Source organism: Citrus clementina, unplaced genomic scaffold (genome assembly GCF_000493195.1).
Source record: "Citrus clementina cultivar Clemenules unplaced genomic scaffold, Citrus_clementina_v1.0 scaffold_8, whole genome shotgun sequence".
NCBI lineage: Eukaryota > Viridiplantae > Streptophyta > Magnoliopsida > Sapindales > Rutaceae > Citrus > Citrus x clementina.
The window spans coordinates 23968887-23988046 of NW_006262022.1; the positions used below are offsets into that span (position 1 = coordinate 23968887).

At 34.2% G+C, this 19160-nt stretch overlaps 4 protein-coding genes and 1 pseudogene across 5 annotated transcripts; 3 read left to right on the forward strand and 2 right to left on the reverse strand.

Annotated features, from left to right (window-relative positions):
* Positions 1-39: 39 nt before the first annotated feature.
* Positions 40-2192, forward strand: LOC18033889 (glutathione S-transferase U7). Of its 2 annotated transcripts, XR_002904264.1 has the most exons (3): positions 40-497; positions 809-1222; positions 2120-2192. XR_002904264.1 is itself a non-coding variant. In XM_006424886.2 (2 exons), the coding sequence occupies exons 1-2, from the start codon at positions 186-188 to the stop codon at positions 1163-1165; spliced, it is 669 nt and encodes a 222-aa protein (XP_006424949.1). In that variant the 5' UTR covers positions 41-185; the 3' UTR covers positions 1166-1675. The 2 variants fall into 2 exon arrangements, 1 of the variants encoding a protein (XP_006424949.1); XM_006424886.2 differs by lacking the exon at positions 2120-2192 and having other exon boundaries at positions 41-497; positions 809-1675.
* Positions 2193-2225: 33 nt separating this feature from the next.
* Positions 2226-3255, forward strand: LOC18035215 (annotated as a pseudogene).
* A 1854-nt stretch (positions 3256-5109) lies between these two features.
* Positions 5110-6341, reverse strand: LOC18035164 (glutathione S-transferase U7). Its single transcript, XM_006424888.2, has 2 exons — positions 5834-6341; positions 5110-5676 (listed from the first exon to the last, which is right to left on the reverse strand). Exons 1-2 carry the CDS (start codon positions 6143-6145, stop codon positions 5320-5322), a joined length of 669 nt encoding a protein of 222 aa, XP_006424951.2. The 5' UTR covers positions 6146-6341; the 3' UTR covers positions 5110-5319.
* Positions 6342-7622: 1281 nt separating this feature from the next.
* On the reverse strand, positions 7623-8717 carry LOC18034014 (universal stress protein PHOS32). The gene is made up of 4 exons (XM_006424889.2): positions 8404-8717; positions 8220-8329; positions 8002-8120; positions 7623-7904 (listed from the first exon to the last, which is right to left on the reverse strand). The coding sequence occupies exons 1-4, from the start codon at positions 8579-8581 to the stop codon at positions 7811-7813; spliced, it is 501 nt and encodes a 166-aa protein (XP_006424952.1). The 5' UTR covers positions 8582-8717; the 3' UTR covers positions 7623-7810.
* Positions 8718-12165: 3448 nt separating this feature from the next.
* LOC18034318 lies at positions 12166-13927 on the forward strand. Its single transcript, XM_006424891.2, has 4 exons — positions 12166-12634; positions 12745-12952; positions 13439-13546; positions 13647-13927. The coding sequence occupies exons 1-4, from the start codon at positions 12212-12214 to the stop codon at positions 13742-13744; spliced, it is 837 nt and encodes a 278-aa protein (XP_006424954.1). The 5' UTR covers positions 12166-12211; the 3' UTR covers positions 13745-13927.
* The last annotated feature ends 5233 nt before the right edge of the window (positions 13928-19160 follow it).

The following is a 19160-nucleotide window of genomic DNA, read 5'->3' on the forward strand; positions in this document are numbered from 1 at the left end:
CTTACATTATTGACAGGAGAATGGTCGGTGATGTAACTACAACTATTATTTAAAAATAATATCTTGAAGAACTCTAGCGACCAATGGTGGTGCTTTTGTAAACCACAGAAGCGTTGACTTAGTTTTCCAACTTGGTTGTCAATAAAATGATCTCTGTAAAGAGACCTTGGCATAAGTTATAACTTATGGCTGAAGAAGTGAAGCTCTATGGCACATGGGTAAGCCCTTTTAGTCGCAGAATCGAGCTTGCACTGAAACTGAAAGGGGTTCCGTTTGAGTACATAGGAGTAGATCTGTCCAACAAGAGTCCTGAACTTCTGAAATACAATCCAATTCACAAGAAAATCCCAGTGCTTGTACACAATGGCAAATCAATTGTTGAATCTCTAATCATTCTCGAGTACATCGACGACACGTGGAAGAATAATCCCATTTTGCCTCGAGATCCTCATCAAAGAGCCGTGGCTCGCTTCTGGGCTAAGTTCATCGACGAAAAGGTTAGTTCCCCCCCCCCCCCCCCCCCGGTTTTAACTTTCCAAATTTCCAAGTAGCTAAAGCATTTAACGGCCAGTGATGGAGCTAAACTTTTAAAAGAATCGGGGGAATTTTTTTTTTTTTCCAAGCCCAAGTGTTTTGATTAAATTTTCAATTAATATACTCATATAAATCGTTAAATTTATACTTAACAAGGAGTGATTGAATTTCCATTTTCACACTTGTGGTAAATTAGAAGCAAAAATGAGATAAGCATAAAGTTGGTATTTGTCTTATTGTGATTTTATGTCTGATTCATGTATGCAATGTGCAGCTGTTGGCAACAGGAATGAAGGCCAGTTTAGCTGAAGGGAAGGAGAAAGAGCTGTTGAATGAAGAAATACTTGAGCAGATGAAATTGCTGGAGAATGAACTCAATGGAAAAGACTTCTTTGGAGGTGAGGCGATTGGGCTTGTTGACATTGTTGCAACTGTGGTCGCATTTTGGTTCCCAGTAAGCCATGAAGTTCTTGGAGTAGAAGTAATCACTCAGGAAAAGTTTCCAGTTTTACTAAAATGGATTGGGAAGCTTCAAGAGATTGATGTGGTGAGCCAAAGCCGACCTCCAAGAGAGAAGCATGTTGCTCATGTTAGAGCTCGCATGGAAGGCCTCAATTCAGGTTCAAAGTAAAGCGTTTTGTTGGGGATCATAAGTCATAACCCCTCATCTCCTCTGCTTTATGATTGGGTTAGCTCTCTCTCTCTCTCTGTTTGTACGATTGTATGTTCAATTTTATTGATATGAATAAAAGACTGGCATAGCTAGAGCTTGTGCAAACTAACCTTTGATATGTGTAAATGCCCTAATATAACATCTCGTCACGTCTCAAAAATATTCCAAGATCATACTAAGAAATCACAGTGAATACTGTAAAAAGAAGGATTGAATCCCCTTAACACGTGTCTAACACAATACCGCGTTATCTGTAAAAACTATTCCAAGATTATATCCAGAAATCACAGTGAATATTATAACACAAATATTCCCGCGTGACATTTGGGAATAATCACCAATATACATACTACAACGACTTCGTTATTGGTCAACTAATTACTGTTTTTGATAACCAACAAAAGTGTTAAAATCACTGCAACCTAGAAGAATTACATTGTTGGTTTGAGAAAAAGTAAATTACATTGTTCTAGCCTGATTTTGGGAAGATCGGCTAGAACGTCTAATTTTTTTATAGTACTATGACAGATCAATTAGAAACTTGATACTATTATCCGCATCAAATTATATGGAATTATCGATCATAAAAGAGATCGAACTAGAATCTTACTTGAATCATATTCGACTCATCTTATACTTCTACAAAATTATAAATCAATAATTGCTCATACCCATATGAATCATTGCTAATTATTTAGCTATCGAATCAAGTCAAATGCTCTACTATATTATAGATGCGGTAGACGCATTATCCAGGCATATTCTTTTGCATGACCAAAGCACATACGTTCATACTTCATACTATCATCATCAAACACGTCACCAAGAATATTTACAAAGCTAACGTTAAACGGATTACTTTTTGAAGTCGTTTGATTTAATTAACACAAATTTCCTATCTTGGTTGTTAAGAAATCTTTGTCAAGCAAGAGTAAGAGTTCTATAAAAGTTACCGACTTCACTGCACAAGGCACCGCAACAAAAACTCTAAATCTCTCTTAGAAGTGCACAATCAACCATGGCTGAGGAAGTGAAGCTCTAAATCTCTTTTAGCCGCAGAATCGAGCTTGCACTGAAACTGAAAGGGGTTCCATTTGAGTACATAGAAGAAGACTTGTCCAACAAGAGTCCTGAACTTCTTAACTACAACCCAGTTCATAAGAAAATCCCAGTGCTCGTACACAATGGTAAACCAATAGCTGAGTCCCTAGTCATTCTTGAGTACATTGATGAGACATGGAAGAATAATCCCATTTTGCCTCAAGATCCTTATCAAAGAGCCATGGTTCGCTTCTGGGCCAAGTTCATTGATGAGAAGGTAAGACATATCATTAATGTTTACCAATCACCCACCCACCTTATACTTGACAAGTGATTCTGTTCGACAAACATTAAGCCGATAGAAATATTGTTGTTGATTTATGTTTGATTCTTATGCAGGTCTTGGCCACAGGATGGAAGGCTAATTTTGGTGAAGGGAAGGAGAGAGAGGTTGCGATTGAAGAATTTGCTGAGCAGATGAAATTCTTGGAGAATGAACTCAATGGAAAAGACTTCTTTGGCTATTGGGTTTCTTGATATTGTTGCAAATCTTATTGCATTTTGGTTCCCAGTGAGGCAAGACGCTCTTGGAATAGAAGCATTCACTCAAGAAAAATTTCCAGTTTTATTCAAGTGGATTGCTAACATCACGAAGATTGATCTGGTGAACGAATGCCGACCTCCAAGAGAGAAGCATCTTGCCTTTGTTAAAGCTCACATTGAAGGCCTCAAATCTGCTCCTAAGTAGGGAAACTTCAGTGTCTTGATGGGATCAGACCCCGGATATGCTCTGTCTTGTGACCATGTGTTTGCATCACGCGTTTTAGCTCTATGTCGGCATTTGGTGAGACTGAGTCTTCAATCTTATGTAGTAAAATCAAAATAAATTTCCAAGCAACTGGAGCATTAAAATAAGCTCCCAAAGCTACTCTCTCATAAATGCTTCCTCTCCGTGGTCTTGTGGATTTAATTTAAAGCAAGAATACACTTTACTATCTTAGCAAAACAAGGACAGAATGCAATGAGATACTATTATTTCATTCAGCATAAAAGCTTTAAAAGATGCTATAATCCCTTAAATCAGGCATTGACTGTTTCCATAAGAAAGCATAGTACTAGCTCCAGCTGTAACATTTTTTAATCTAATGACTGCATGTTTATCTGCCTAAAAAGACTTGTTCTTATCCTCGAATAAGCTTCCATCCTTTTCTCATTCATAGTTGTAAACGCACCGGAGTTCAGCATTCTTGCATTCCTCCTAATTCACTCTTTCTTACAGGCATTTCGTCAAACAATAATGAATTTTAATCAAACACTTGACTTATGCAACATTTGCAATCGATTTTAATGCTCTCCACTGGAGATTTTACAGATAAATAACAAACAGGAGTCACGATAGAGCTACCTCTGACTCGTTATATACCTCTAGTAAAGTATAAATTATAAATTGCTAAAATCCATCAACTGTTGCCAGTACTTATTTACAGCAGTAGTCAATGCACTATTGCATTTGATTAAATTAATACAATTTCCAATCTTGCATGTAAAGAAAATGAAAATAATATTTTCACAACAGCTTGAAAACAAAGAATCATTCAATGGATCAGTTTGTCTCCACGAAAATGTTGACTTTAAACTATTCAATGGAATAGCCGAAGAACTGAAGCCAAGCCCTTTTAGTAGTGGAAATGGAGCTGGCACTGAAACTGAAAGGGGTTTCCCTTTCAGCACATAGAAGAAGACTTGTCAGAAAAGAATCGTGAGCTTTTAAAGTACAACCCAGTTCGCACGAAAATCCCTGTGCTTATTCACAATAGCAAACCAATTGCTGAGTCACAAATCATTCTTGAGTACATGGATGAGAAATGGAAGAAAGAATAATCCCATATTGCCTGCTGAAAACATCCAATTCGTTACATTAAAACTACTTCCATAAGCTTTGCCTGCTGAAAGCCTGAAACCATACGCCTCAAATGTGCTTCCAAGTGATATGAAGTCACTTGATGACAATATAATCCACTTCTTCTCTTCCTTCATGATTCTGTATTCGCATTCTGAGTTTAGCTCTGTGTATTGTACTTGCTGAGATTGTATGTTCAATCTATTAGATATATTAAAGCCTGTTTTGCTGCATTAAAACTACCTCATCAGTAAACTTTTTTCACTCCATGAAGTAAAATTGTGAGTTAAAGTGATTTAATCCATAATATGAATGTGATGATGGTTGGTCGACTTTAGATGCCAGATGGAAGTGGTGTTTACTAAGCAAAATTAAGCTTGGAATTAGAAATTATTTGAGGTTCAGTCACTAGAAGATTGCTGTAAAGTCGCGTTCAGCTTTCAATTTCTTGTTTGTACTAAACAAATTAGAATGGTTCCGGCAGTTTCAATTGACTTTTTGTTGACAAAGTCATATTTGTTGCTTTCATTACAGTTTGAAGAATATCATTGGAGCTACTGAATATGAAATTCATCCGTCAACTTCTGCATTTTGTCACTTTGTAGTATGTATGCTTGTCAAAGAGGTTATTCAAAGCTTTGTTGATTTTTTCATTAGATTTTTTCTCATATGTATTACAGGTTGCATATTCTGAGGAAGTGTTACCGACAAAGGTGCGCATGTTGCTTCAGTATAGCCTCTGAACTAGTTTTTTCCCAAGTTGATTACAGAGGGAATCACAAAGTTAATTTGGAAATCTCCCTTTTAAGTTTTAAGTGATGCTCTAAAAATGGCTGAAGAATTGTCACCTATCACTTAAATTTCATTTGCTAGAGTTGTTAAAGATAAGGTACGTTAGAGAAGTGCCACTAGGGATGTGTTTAGGAACTGAAAGCCGCTTAATACTCACTTTACACTGCTATTAAATAATAAATAGAAATTGCTTAAACCCCTGGATTATTCAAAGGCACCAATGCAACTGTGGATAAGTAAACTCACAAAGTGCTAAGAAGGCATGTTATTTACTATATCTACTGGGACTGACATAGAGCTAAAACACATGATGCAAATACATAATCATAAAGCAGAGGAGATGAGGGCAATGATGCCATCAAGTCACTAAAAATTTCTTTCACTTGGAAGCAGATTTGAGGTCTTCAATGCGAGCTTTAACATAGGCAAGATGCTTCTCTCTTGGAGGTCGGCATTCGTTAACCACATCAATCTCTGTGATCTTCCGAATCCATTTGAACAAAACTGGAAACTTTTCTTCAGTGAATGTGTCTACTCCAAGAACTTCTTGTGTCAACGGGAACCAAATTGCCACAACAATTGCAACTATGTCAACAAACCCAATAGTTTCACCTCCAAAGAAATCTTTTCCATTGAGCTCATTCTCCAGGAATTCCATCTGCTGGAAGAATTCTTCAGTCACAAGCTCTCTCTCTTTCCCTTCAGCAAAATTAGCCTTCATTCTCGTCGCCAATACCTGCGTTCAAGAATCAAACATAGCGCTTTTATTTTACCACTCTTACGAATTAGAATTACTGGCTGTTAAGTGTAAACAGAAACACGACGGTTACAAAAAATACGCTGTACCAAATAGAGTTTTAAGGTGTGTCTGGACTCTAGACTCTGGAGCTTACCTTCTCATCAATGAACTTGCCCCAAAAGCGAGCCATGGCTCTTTGATAAGGATCCTGAGGCAAAATGGGATTGTTATTCCATATCTCATCGATGTATTCAAGAATGACTTGTGACTCAGCTATTGGTTTGCTATTGTGTACAAGCACAGGAATTTTCTTGTGAGCTGGATTGTATTTAAGAAGTTCAGGACTCTTGTTGGACAAGTCTTCTTCTATGTACTCAAAGGGAACGCCTTTCAGTTTCAGTGCGAGCTCGATTCTGCGACTAAAAGGGCTTGACCATGTGCCATAAAGCTTCACTTCTTCAGCCATGGTTAAAGTTTTGCACTTCTAAGAGAGATTTAGAGGGTTCTGTTTGTGTTTTGTGGTGCTTTGCGCAGTTATAACTTGGGTTACTTTCGTGAAGCTCTTTTTCTTGTTTGACAAAAATTTCTTGCCAACCAAGATTGGAAATTTGTATAAATTAAATCAAATGGCTTGAAGTCAACGTTTTCGTGGACACAAAGTGATCCGTTAAATGATGCTTAGTTTTCTAAATCTTATCAATGACGTGCATGCTTACTGCTAGTATAAAGTATGAACGCATGTGCTTTGCTCAGGCTATAGAATATACTTTGAATATGCCTTAATGGTGCGTCTACCTCTTCCACATTTAGTGCAGTTGACTTGATTCTATAACTAATTGATTAGCAATGGTGAACCGACAATTCGTCTTGATTCAATGACTAATTCTTAGTACAACTCGCTCATATCAGAACCGTCCGAATTCAATGAAATCACATCAATGTTGGAGTACCCAATGAAGCCCTCAAATCTGCTTACAAGTGATATGAAGTTGCTGTGGCATGCTTGAGGCTCGTACAAGCAAAAAGAGTGGAAGCAAAAGGGCATTGGAAGAAGCTTCTTAACAGCTGAAAATGCTTGAAGGTCAGCTGAAATGCAAGAGTTTCTTTGGAGGTGATACCTTAGGGTATTTAGACATTGTTGGGATTATGAAGGGCAAGAAGTGAAAGCTGTTTGGAACATGGGCACGCATATCCTATCAAACGACTAAATAGTCCTGAAACTAAATGGGACACAAATTGAAAACATAGAAGAGGATTTGTCATTTTCTTCTCAAATACAACCCCATTCATAAAAAGGTTCCTTGTCTTATGCACGGAGAATTCTCAGTTGCAAAATCACTAGTTATTCTTGAATATGTCAATGAGACATGGAAAAATAATCCCAATAATCCTCAGGATCCAAACGCGGGAGCCATGGCACGCTTCTAGGCCAAGTGTATAGTTGAGAAGGTAAACTTCGAACGTAGTGTTCAAGGCCAGTTGGTTCCAACCTCTAATAAAAAAAAATCGCATGGCTTTTGTTCGGTTTTGTAGCTTTTGCGGGCAGTGCTTGAAGCTCTTACAAGCAAAGAGAATGGGCGCAAAAAGGCCATTGGAAGAAGCTTCTCCGCAGCTGAAAATGCTTGAAAGTCACCTTAAGATACTATAGGGTATTTGGCCATTGGTGGGATTGTGGTGTAATTGGTCTGGAATCATGCAAGAAGCCATAAAGGTAGAGCTAATAAATGGAGAATTTTTTTTCCATTTTACACAATTGGATAGCATAGTGCTTGGCATTGCCATAATCCTAATCCAAGAGCACCTGCCTCCAAGAGAAAAGGTACTTGCATATGTATGCCCAATAAGCCATTGATAAGAAGTTACTTTCATTCAAATCATATGCAAGTTAGTTATGGCAATTATAGATGTCTATGTATTGTAGTAACTAAATTAAACAAAGAAAGTTACCAATGTTACAAAAACGCTTATGATTGAGTTGATGTACACTTATTGACACTAGAAAAAAAAGTAACACCTTGTGAAAATAACCTTGTAAGAGCATATATACGAAGTAAAACACCAGCAAAGAAAAGACAGCACAAATTATTACCAATTATATAAGCAAGATTAGATTTGTTCAGAACTTGTGAAATCAGATTCCATGAGCAGCACTTGGATCCTTGACAATGGTCACCGGGCAACTTGCATTTGCCAACACATGGTTGCTTACACTACCAAGCAGCACCCTATATTTAAATTTCAATAAACTCCATTGTCACTAAATTAAGTTTATTTTGCTTAAGTTAGCAGATTAGAGAAAAATTAAACAAACAATTGATATACCTTTGGATAGTGCCAAGACCTCTGCTGCCCATGACCAAAGAATCAAGCTTCATAGCTTCAACAGCCTCACAAAGCTTGTCTCTAGCATCACCCCAGTACAATTTTGCTACAACACTCACCTATAAACAAATCCACACACAGAATTAAAATTAAAACAATAACACCCCCCCCCCCCAAAATAAAATAAAAAAACCAAAAAAAAAGAAAAAAGAACTAACATGTTTCTGCTTAGAAGCAGCATCAAGCATATCCAAAACGTCTTGATCAAGATCAACTTCATACTGCTTCATCACCTCTTGGTCGCGAAACTCCTCCAATGGAATCAAAGCTACCCCGAAAATTCATTAGAAAAATTAACAAAAAAAAAATTAAAGAACTATATAAAATGATTAAAGTGCTTACGTGAGCCGGTGTCGGACCAGAGAAGGTTGCGGGATTCATCATCTTGGGGAAGCTTAATATGAATGATGTAAAGGGTGTCACCTTTTTCTAGCAAATTATCAATTGCCCATTTGAGAGCTAATTTGCTTCCCTTTGAGAAGTCCAAAGCTACACCTATGCTCCTATTATTTGATGCCATTTTGAAAAAAAAAAATTAATTTGTTTAGGGTTTTCCAATCACTTGAGATACAGGAGTCAAAAGCGATGCAGAAGAAGGGAAGGTCATATCAACTCCTGCTTCTGACCTTTTCCATTGTTTTTCCTGCACGTGTGAGGAGTTACACTTGTAACAGAGCAATAATTGAATTATCCAATGCGAACCGAACCGATCCCAACCCGGTCCCCCAACAAAAAAGTATATATCAAAATCAAGAAAGAAAATTAAAATATATTTTGTTTTTAAGGCAAGGGGTGGCAATATCTAAATTTATATTTTAATCCGATTAGTTTTAAAACTTAAACTCGAGTGGTTAGTTAAATAAGATCATTTGAAACCACTCAATCATGTCCTGACGTTATATTATATATAACACATTCTTAATTTTATTTTTTTTTAGATTTTATTTTTTATAATGAAAAATTTATCTTGTTTTGGGGCTATAAGGTAGCCGGAGTTGTCCAAAGTCTTAACAGCCAGTCCAGTCAGATAGTCAACTGACATGGAAAGATAGGCACATAAACCTAACAAGCTTCTGTCTCTAAATGTGTATGTCTTTGATTATCTAACAATTGAGGCTCTATCTACTTTTCATGCTGGTTGGACGTCAACGTATAGCCTACGATGTCTGTTGTTTTTTCAGTCATTTGTAGACAAGTAGCTAGTCAGGTATTTGCCATTTTCATGGGCTTTAATTTCTTCATAAATAAGAAAAATCGGTATACAACATGTCACGGCAAAAGTCTGAAGTACGTCTATCATGCAACATTTCCATTACAATAATTCACTAAATTTTCATCATATAGTTGCAATAAATGTATATGTAATTTTTTGTATATTTATTGTCAGAAATTAGTCACAATCTTTTAAATGAGTTTTATCATAGCACAAGTTAAATATAAAAATTTTAGGTTATTTTTATCGTCAAGAGGACCAATCCTTTTAAAGCAAATGAGATATTAATACTTTACTAATAAGATAATTTCTTATCATATCACTTTATTACCAAAAAGTTTTCTCGCAATCACTTGTTCTCACTTAATGTCTCGACTTTTATCATTTTACTATCAAATTGTTAATTCCATTAAAAAATTACTGATGTCATAAGAGCATTTTAGAAATTTCAGTATACTAAGCAAAAAAGTATTATACTATTTACAATTATATCAGTTGATTATTTTAGGTATATATATAAAAGAAAATCAATTAATAAAAAGCTTTATCTCTTTGTATCTAATTAATTTGTCCTTTTTTTATTTAGAAGATTAAATTATAATTAGAGAGTTTTTGGCTAAAGTAGACTTTAGATATAAATTTTATTAAAATTTCTGTTAGTTTTAAATAAAAGTTAAAACTTAAGGTGAAAAAATTAAGGGTGCTTTTAGTTGTTGTTTTTTTTTTTTCAATTGGTGCCTTTTACATTTTTTTATAGAAAGAAAATTGAACTTTTATTTGATGTTCTCAAACTAAAAAAGTTATTAGATAGCTTGTTTTAAAATAGTATAAAAAAATTAAAACGGTTAAAACATGTTCAGTCGTTTGCCTGAAAATATAAAAAAAACAAAAATGTTTTCGGTAGTATTTTTGTATAAAATGCGTTTCTTAATTATTATTATTATTATGCAATGAAGTTTATTTTTTAATTTTTTATTATAAATTTAACTAAAATAAAATACAAATGAACTTGTTAAAAAGAAAAAATATTCAATTACCTATTACAAATAAAAAAAAATCAGAACTTTCTAATTTTTTAAACTGTTCATAATTTTTTCACTTTTGGAAAAAAAAAAAAAAAACTGGAACAAAAAATCTGCAGTGGGTGATAAGAAACCTATAAAGACAACTATTAAGGATAATTAATAAACGTTGGCGAGCGAAAGAGGGTTAACAATGAGTAGAATGACAGAAAGATTAAAGGATGCAAGAAGATTCGGCACGTGGGCCCCTAGGGGGGACAATCCACCGAAAGTCCAACTCTTGTCAACTTTTCTAAAGTATGTTCTCTGAAAAAAGTGGAGCACGTACTTTCTCAACAAACAAATACAGTTGAAAATGAGAAAATACTTAGTGTAGACGAACACCAGAGAAAGACGAGAGAAATAATAAAGAAAGGGATAGGAAGAGAGTGAGTGGATAGAGAGGGAGAGTAAAATTTTTTCTCTCTAGCACTACTCTGAACAAAGTCTTCTGCTTTGTAAATTCTTAGTTTGCTGATAAAAAACAGGCCCGCCAAATATATTTTTTCTGTTTTTTTTTTCTTGCAAGATGAAAAACAGCTTGCCGAAAATAATACCAAACACATCTTTAACTTTCAGACAATTTTGGTAATAAAATGAAAGTTGAGTGGTAAAATGATAGTATCTCAAAGTGAATTCTCTTCTTCCGGGCCATGGCCTACAATTATGCTTGCGCAACACATGTTCTTCACTTGAGTTTCACCTGTACCCAGTTTAACCCTAGATTCGTGGGCTGAAGGCTTCTATGGCCCAATTTGTTTTCCCTTTTTGTCTTTTATTTCCATTTGTGGATTTTTAAATTTGTTGAGGCTCGCTATTTATTTACTTTACTTTGTTTTGTTTTTTGGTTTCTTTGACAATTTTGCACAAGAGGTCAAAATTGAGGGAAAGTAATCACTCAAGCTTCAGGTCTTTTATTCTTTTTTCTTTTATTTGCTGGGCGGCTACTTAAGTGAAAAAGTGAAAACGTGGACAAATAAATACACGAATTCATTGTTTTCCCCCTTTCTAGAAACAGAGAGTGCAGTGTGCCTGAGGAGAAACAGATGATGCCAAGTCTTCATGTGATCAATAGAGCCATTGACTTGTTCTATTTATCAAGAACCGAAAATTAAAATAAAAGCGGAGAGAGGATTTAGGTGCAAAGATATCTAACTCAAATCTGCCATACAGCACAGGACACCTAATCGAAAAAAAAAACAGAGCACTGTGTTGACTAATTGCCATGTTTAACAAATAAATTAACAAGTAATTAAAAGTCTTGTGGCCAACAAAAGAGCCCACTGCCTTAATGGACTAGCTGGAGTTGCAGTTTATACTTTGCTGTCCTCGTAATTAAATTCTACTTACCTATATACCCATAAAAATTTGCAGTAAATAAAACAACCAGGGCGACAATAACTATAACCATAAGCATTTTTAGAGCTATCAAGCTACCATCAGAAACGATTATCTAGTGTAATTTTGTAATGTCTCATCGAAATTAACTGGACAGTGTGACATCACATATGCAAGTGTTACTACAAAAGGAGTAACTTTGCAGGGTTTAAGACTAATTCATCAGTATGTTAATTGACAACTTCAGTTTGTACAACAAATGGCAGGTGAGCTGTATTGCTGGACAATTGTACTAATCCAACTACTAAAGCCACACCACACAACTAAACTAAACTGAAAACTCACTGTCCAAAACCGGAACCACCAGCTGACTATGTTCCTGTCTTTTCCGTACTTTCCATATTTTTTTTAATCTCTCTCTTTGAACTAAATCTTTTATATAAATATTGCCTTAACGCAAAGCCCTTATAATTCAAAATCCTCTCTCTCTCTCTCTCTCTCTCTGTGTGCTCTGTGTTAAAAATCGTAGTCACTTCATATGGCTGTTGAGCCTCCAACTCAGTTTATTGATCAAGATTATCATCATGAAGCTTCATCACTCTCAAAGAACAAATCTAAAAGTACCAACAGTAGTTATTGGTCATGTTTTGGCTCATCAGATTGCCGGTCAGTTTTGAACTCTCCAATCGAATCAGAACTCGGCTCAACAGAAACCGAAAGCGAAGAATCCGAAGAAGATTACATGGCTGAGTTGAGCCGTCAGATGGCTTACTACATGCTTCAAGATGATAATAATCACGATCATCATCATCATCATGATAAACAAGAAAAGTCATCATGGAGTTCATCGGCTGCCTCGCCGTCGCTATCAACCTTCTGGCCACCGTTAGACTCGACCCACGAGGGCCCCAAGGTTCAATCTAAACAATCTCTTATTGATGATCAAATACGAGCAGTTCAAGTAAGCAAATATAATCACTTCTTGTTTATATATAATATCACTTTTTACTCTTTGTTCTTTTGGTTATATTTGTGATTAAAACTTTGGCTTCTTCCTTTTATCTTTCAAAGTACTATAAGCTGAATCTCAAAAAAGACCAGTCTATGAAGAAAAATCAAAACAAAAAGAGAGCAAATATTGTTGATCCACAAAGTTCAAATCCCGTGAGAGCCGTATTCCTTGAAGGCCCCGGTTCAGAAACCAAGTCATCAAGTGGAGGCACCGGAGTTTTTTTGCCTAAAAAAATTGGCCATGCTTCTGAGTCACGCAAGAAACAAGGTACAGAAAACTGGAATAGCCGCTTCAATATCCTTTTCCGATTTTAATGGGTCACTTCAGGGAATTTGGTTTGATTTGGTGGGCATTTTGCTTTTTCTTTCCATGGTTGTTGGGGTGGTTAAAGGTTCACTCATTAGGTTTACTTTAACTTTGTATTTTCAGTAATTTATTAGATTATAACTTGTTTGGTTCTGATTCTTTAGATTCCAATCTAGTTTTCATGTTATTAGATTCTATCTTGTCTCATCAATCAATGGTTTCTAGAATGCTACTGGCCAAGTTATATATATATAATTCTAGAAGTGTACACTTGGAATCTTCCCTTTTCTGGTCCACTTGTTTTGTTTTATTGTTAGGATTAATTTTGTAACCTTATCAAGAAATTGTGACTTGTGACTTTGTGAGGTTCGAACTAACATCATTATTGTTTTTTGTTTCTTTTTCTTTAAAAAATAAAAAAAAAAATTGTTTGTTGGGTCTATATAGGATGTTCGACAGTCCTTATACCAGCAAGAGTAGTACAAGCACTAAAGCAACATTTTGACAAAGTGGGTGTGCCGTCAAGATTCAATGGAGATTTTCCTTTGCAAGATGGTATCTTATTCACCACCAAAAATTAATTTGTATCAATAAACTCACTTCTTGTCTTTTAAGATAAATGTTTTGATTTGGTTCTCTTCATATGGCTTGTTAGGTTTGAACAATAATAGCAGCTCGAATTCACAGCAGCAGCAGCCGGCGCCGGTCTCAAACCATCAAGAGATTGCTCTACCTCAAGAATGGACGTATTGAAGGGGAAAAAAACGAAAAAAAAATAGAAATTAACTCGTCAAATTAGAGAATCCAATAGGTTGTAGGAACAACAAAGATGAAGGGGAATATATATTTCCATTTCTATTATATTTGTTTTTGAAGGGGACTATTGACTTAAATGAAGTAGGAAAATCAAATATGTCCCTGAAAGAAATGGACACTGCAGGCTCTGTACATTCTTCAGAATAAAGATTCAGTACTAGTAATCTAAGGATGTCTTTTATAAAGTCCTTTGTAATAATAATAATAATAATAATAATAATAATAATAAAAGTCCTTATTATTGCTTCATTTTGCTCATCAATCGTACATTTCATTTTCGCAACAACAGAACAAAATAAGCTCCAAATTGGCCGCCTCGCTATAAAGTTTTAGAAAATGTTGAATTACAAACGTATGCATTTGGTCGTTGGATTATAAAAATGTGGAATGTGGGTATATGAATGCCGCGTCGGGGCCTCTCCCATGTTGCTTTCATTGATGAAGTGCTTCAACCCAAACATCGATACCATTAAATTTTTCATCATATTTTTTAAGGTTTTTTTTTATTTATTATTTTCTTTTTTGTTAATTTCATATTTTGCTTTCATTGATTAAATGCTTCTATCCAAGCATCGCGATTTCATTAAATTTGTCGTCATATTTTTCAAATTTTTTATTTATTATATTTTTTTATTAATTCCATTAATACATGGTACTAATTTTTTTTATTACAAGTCTTAAGTTATTTGTTATATGTTTTTAAATAATGAATTATATTTCTCAAGTCCCTTAAAAATTCAAGATAAGGACAAAAATTGACAATGTAATGAAATATTTGAATTTTGAAGTAACCAAAAAAAAAAAAAAATTCAAAACAAATGCAACAACTTAAAATACGTAATAAACTCATTGTATGGATAAAGTATAAGCCCACCATATCCGACTTCTATTACAATAAAAACATTATTATAATCAACAAATTAAATGGATAATGCGATCACTAGGCCTGTATTTAGCGAAGGCAATTGACCTTTTATCTCTTTTGATCGTGCATCATGTCACATCGATTACCATGCCACCTCAAGATTCAAAGTTGTCTTGTAATTGGGTCCATGCATGCAACCTCCATAATTATTTGTTTGGGTAAATTTATTTTCAAGGAGAATTTGTCAATTATAAAGTATTCAGGTTCTCCTAATGAATCTAATTCAGTTTGCAGTTGAGATTGTTAATTAGCTCACTGAATTTCCATATTTAAAGGGCATTACCATCACTTTTCTGTATGCATTCCTCTCCAATTGATAATCATTCTTTCTAATTTTCTATTTTGTTTTTTTTTTCTTTCTCTCACTTCTAAGGCTAATGTGTTTCCAAGTAGGGGTGTTCAGAATTCAATCCGATCTTCTCAATCTGTCTAATCTGTATAAGTTCGATACGTAAAAATCTGATCCATAAATTGGTGGATTGGATTGAATTAAAAATTTGATAATCCGCAATCGGTGGATTGGATATGGATCTACTTATGTAAATCTGCGAATCCACAAAATATAAAAAGTATTTATTTAATTAAAAATAAAACCTGTAAATATGCATTAGTATTTAATAGTAAATAAATAAGTTAAAATATGATTATATTAACATTAAATTATATCTTATTCAATAATAATATAAAACAAAAAATAATGAAATAAACAAATATAGTTTCTTAAATAGTTAATTTTCATATCCTGATCTAAACAAATGAGATTTTTTCTTTTTAGTGTATTGTATTTTGAAACTTTAAATATATTTTCTAGCTTTATTTAAATAATTTATTTATTTAAATCTTATTTAATTTTAAATTTGATCGATAGTAAAATTATTTTTATATTAAATTTTTTTATTTAGTTGGTTTGTGTATTAGACAATATTAAAAAAATTTCAGTCTGCAAACTAATTCGTAAAATGATGAATTAAATATGGATTAGATCAAATGCACATCCGATCCACAAATATATAAATTGAATTTCATCAATCCGTGAATTAAATTTGATTAAAAATTTATAATCTATAAAATCATATATCAAATATAAATTAATATCAAATTCATAAAATTCATCCGCGAACACCCCTATTCCCAAGTGGTTCTAATTACTTCACCTTCCTGCAGATTCCTTCCATTCTATCCAAAAGATATAGCGATACAGTCATGTCGGTGGTTAATTTCCTTCTTTGAAAATGAAATCGAAATCGACGCTGATCCTTCACATTAATCCGACAGATGGATCCAGTATTAACTTGTCAGATTCAGCTGGGCAACAAGCCGGGGCCCAGGCTTGCAAAGACTAATACGAAACCTGCTTGCTGCATAACCAAATGGGGAAAGTGCTCACACAGTGCAAAATCATTCGCTTTGCCGTGGTTTTTCAAGTAAGTTGTTAATTAAAATGCCAAAATGGTAGGGCCAGTGCCAACTCAGCTAAGTCCTTTGATTATGTTTCACTATTTTTACTTTTTAAGGAAATATTTGCACCCCACTTTCACTTTGGCCTCAAAATAAATCATTTTTTTATATATTTTCGGAAAAATTGATTAATTAATCACTTGTCTGCTAGTTAGAGAAGCGAGTGCACGGAACACTAGTTAGTGAATGGTGGCTATTGATACACGTTGCTCTGAAGATTGCACAAAACAAGCCGGCTTTGTTGGGATTTTGCGGCCTCTTACACATATCAATTTGTAGGGACCGTTGGGGCACAGGCACTGCCATTGATTTAAGTATGAATCAATAAATCGGTCATTGATTCAGGACTTAGCTATAAAAGAGACAATAAAGAATATAAATGAGTCCCTATTGGTAGTTGGTCCCGAGGACCCAGTCACATGTATTCCACTTGCACATGACTGCATGAGCATTGTAATCAATGCGAGTAGAAGAAGGTACGAGTAAATTTTTGCTAAATGATATTTGTTTTACTTAATAACTTTTTGGCATTGCTTAGCTTCTTTAAAGGTCCTCTGACCTATGAAGCCTTGTTATGATAGCAACATTAACATCTAGAAATAGGAGTTACAGCAGCACTGCAGCAGAGAGAGGCATTACATTAACTATGGTATAAAAAACCCAAACGATAATCCAACTGCATTTGGCTACATATGTTTTTTTTTCTTTAAATTTTATAAATATTTACATGACGCCTAAAAAGAAAATTACATTAGTGTCTACTTATGTTTTATAACTATATAATCATTATCAATAATTGGATCCATATGTTATTCTAGACTTTAAAAAAAAACAACAATTGAACTCTCTTGGTGCCATATTTAAAAGGCACCACTACATTTGTATCCACTTAAATAAAGAAATAATACTAAAAATAAAATTTCTTAGGAGTTTATAAAAGTGACAATAGGAAGAATTGAACTCATGTTGATTTTAAACTGTGGTCTAAAGAAAATATATTCAAAGTCATAAGAATAGGAAAACCAATATATACGTAATAAATATGTATGTTTCTCCATAGTCAAAATTATATCAAAGTGTATAGTAATGACGGGTGACACGTGTCCGTAAGAGCAGGGTTCAAGGCAAAACTCTAATTTCACGACGTCTATTATCTATAAATAAAAGGGTCATCTCTAAGAAAAATTGGTCTTTAGCTTTTGAGTACACTGTTCACTTTTAGAAAGAGAAAACTCATTTTCTTCTTCTTTATTTTTTCTTTTAATCTTAATCGAACACTAATTTAAACGTTGGAGTATCTTTTTTAGGTACTCAACCCGCAGGATTCAAAGTCAACTAATCTTTACAAGTTCTCCACATGCTACAAGTACGTGTGAAGGTAAAAATCTAAACCCTTTAAACTCATATGCCACATCTAAGTTGATCTAGGAACTTTTCAACATTGAACCGGCCATTTTCTTAGTTTTTTTTTTCCCATATGCCATTTAACACACAAAAAGATAGTGTTATTATCTTCAAAGAAATTAATCAGGGAAACAGAATCACTATAATGGGCTTGGCTTTCATCCCCTTTGGAGCTGAAAGCATTATGTGGGCTCAATTACGTGCCTTCCCCAGAGGCCGGAGTAGAAATCTTTTATTATCTTAAAGTTTTATTGAATCGAACCAGCACACATTTAACACTGCTATATATATATATATATATATTAGAACAAAAATGTACAACACTAGTTATTGGGATTGGTAATTTAGCTCTAAATTGAATTAATATCATGCACAACATTGCATTAAGAGTACTGCATAGCAAACCTTATAATGTTGAATGGTTCGACTTCGACAAAGTACAGGCAACTAATTCAGTGAAATATCTAATTAAAACCCAACTAATACTGACGTAATCTTGCTTCACATTAATTACAAAGATACATAAATCAACCTGGTCTCTGAATCTGGTCTGAATTTGTTCTGGGCTACCACTAATTACACATTGATGGACAACAGTACGAAGACCGCAACATTGTAGACTTGTAATACTGTTGTCCTAACCAGCACACCAACCGATCACTCACTCGCTTATTTAATAAAATCTTAAAACACACCCATCATGTTAGTGATATAACTGATGAAAATAATTTATAACAAGTAACATAATTTCATCACACAACACTTTCCTGCCTAAGATTTTCTTCCCACAAAAAATAGTATCCATACAAAGTCTTTATTTAAATATGACAAAAACAAATGATGTGGTGGCAACATTTGCAACTCCGACAATCGGCCCCTTCGCAGCCCAATATTAGACATTTAGACTACTTTTTTCCAAACATATTCTAGATCAATTATCCAAAACCAACTGCCCAAAGTGATTACTTTTAAAGCACTGAGTTTAATTTCTGGAAAAAGCAGGAAGTTAAAAAAAATTATTAGGGGCTTAGCCTAGAATTTCTAAATATCCAAACTAAAAGACTGATTTATTGGGTGGAGTAACCTATCTTACTTAGAAGGTAAAGTAATTCCTATTTACTAGTTAATATGATACATAACTCAATAATCACTCTTGGGATGAAACCGAGTTGTTCTACCACTATATTCTATCTATTAGGATCTGGTTATGATAATACAATTTATTAGAGGGATGCTTAGCCTAGGAATTTTAGGTATTTAACAAAAAAGGTTAATCTATTGGGTAGAGTAACATTTCCTACTTATAAGTTAAAAAGTAACTTACTTTTACTAACCAATGTAAAATACAACTCAACAAAATTAATTGAGTCTTTATACACCACAAAAAAGAATTACCCAGATCAAATTCTATCTTGATCTCAAAATATCCCATTTCCAACAACTCCTTTCCTCGAAATGATCGTTGTTGGGGATTAAGAAAATTGAGAACATTTCATATATACGTATATATACTACAGAGGGAGAGAAATTAATTAAAGCAAAATTTGAGTTAAAGTACTACTTACA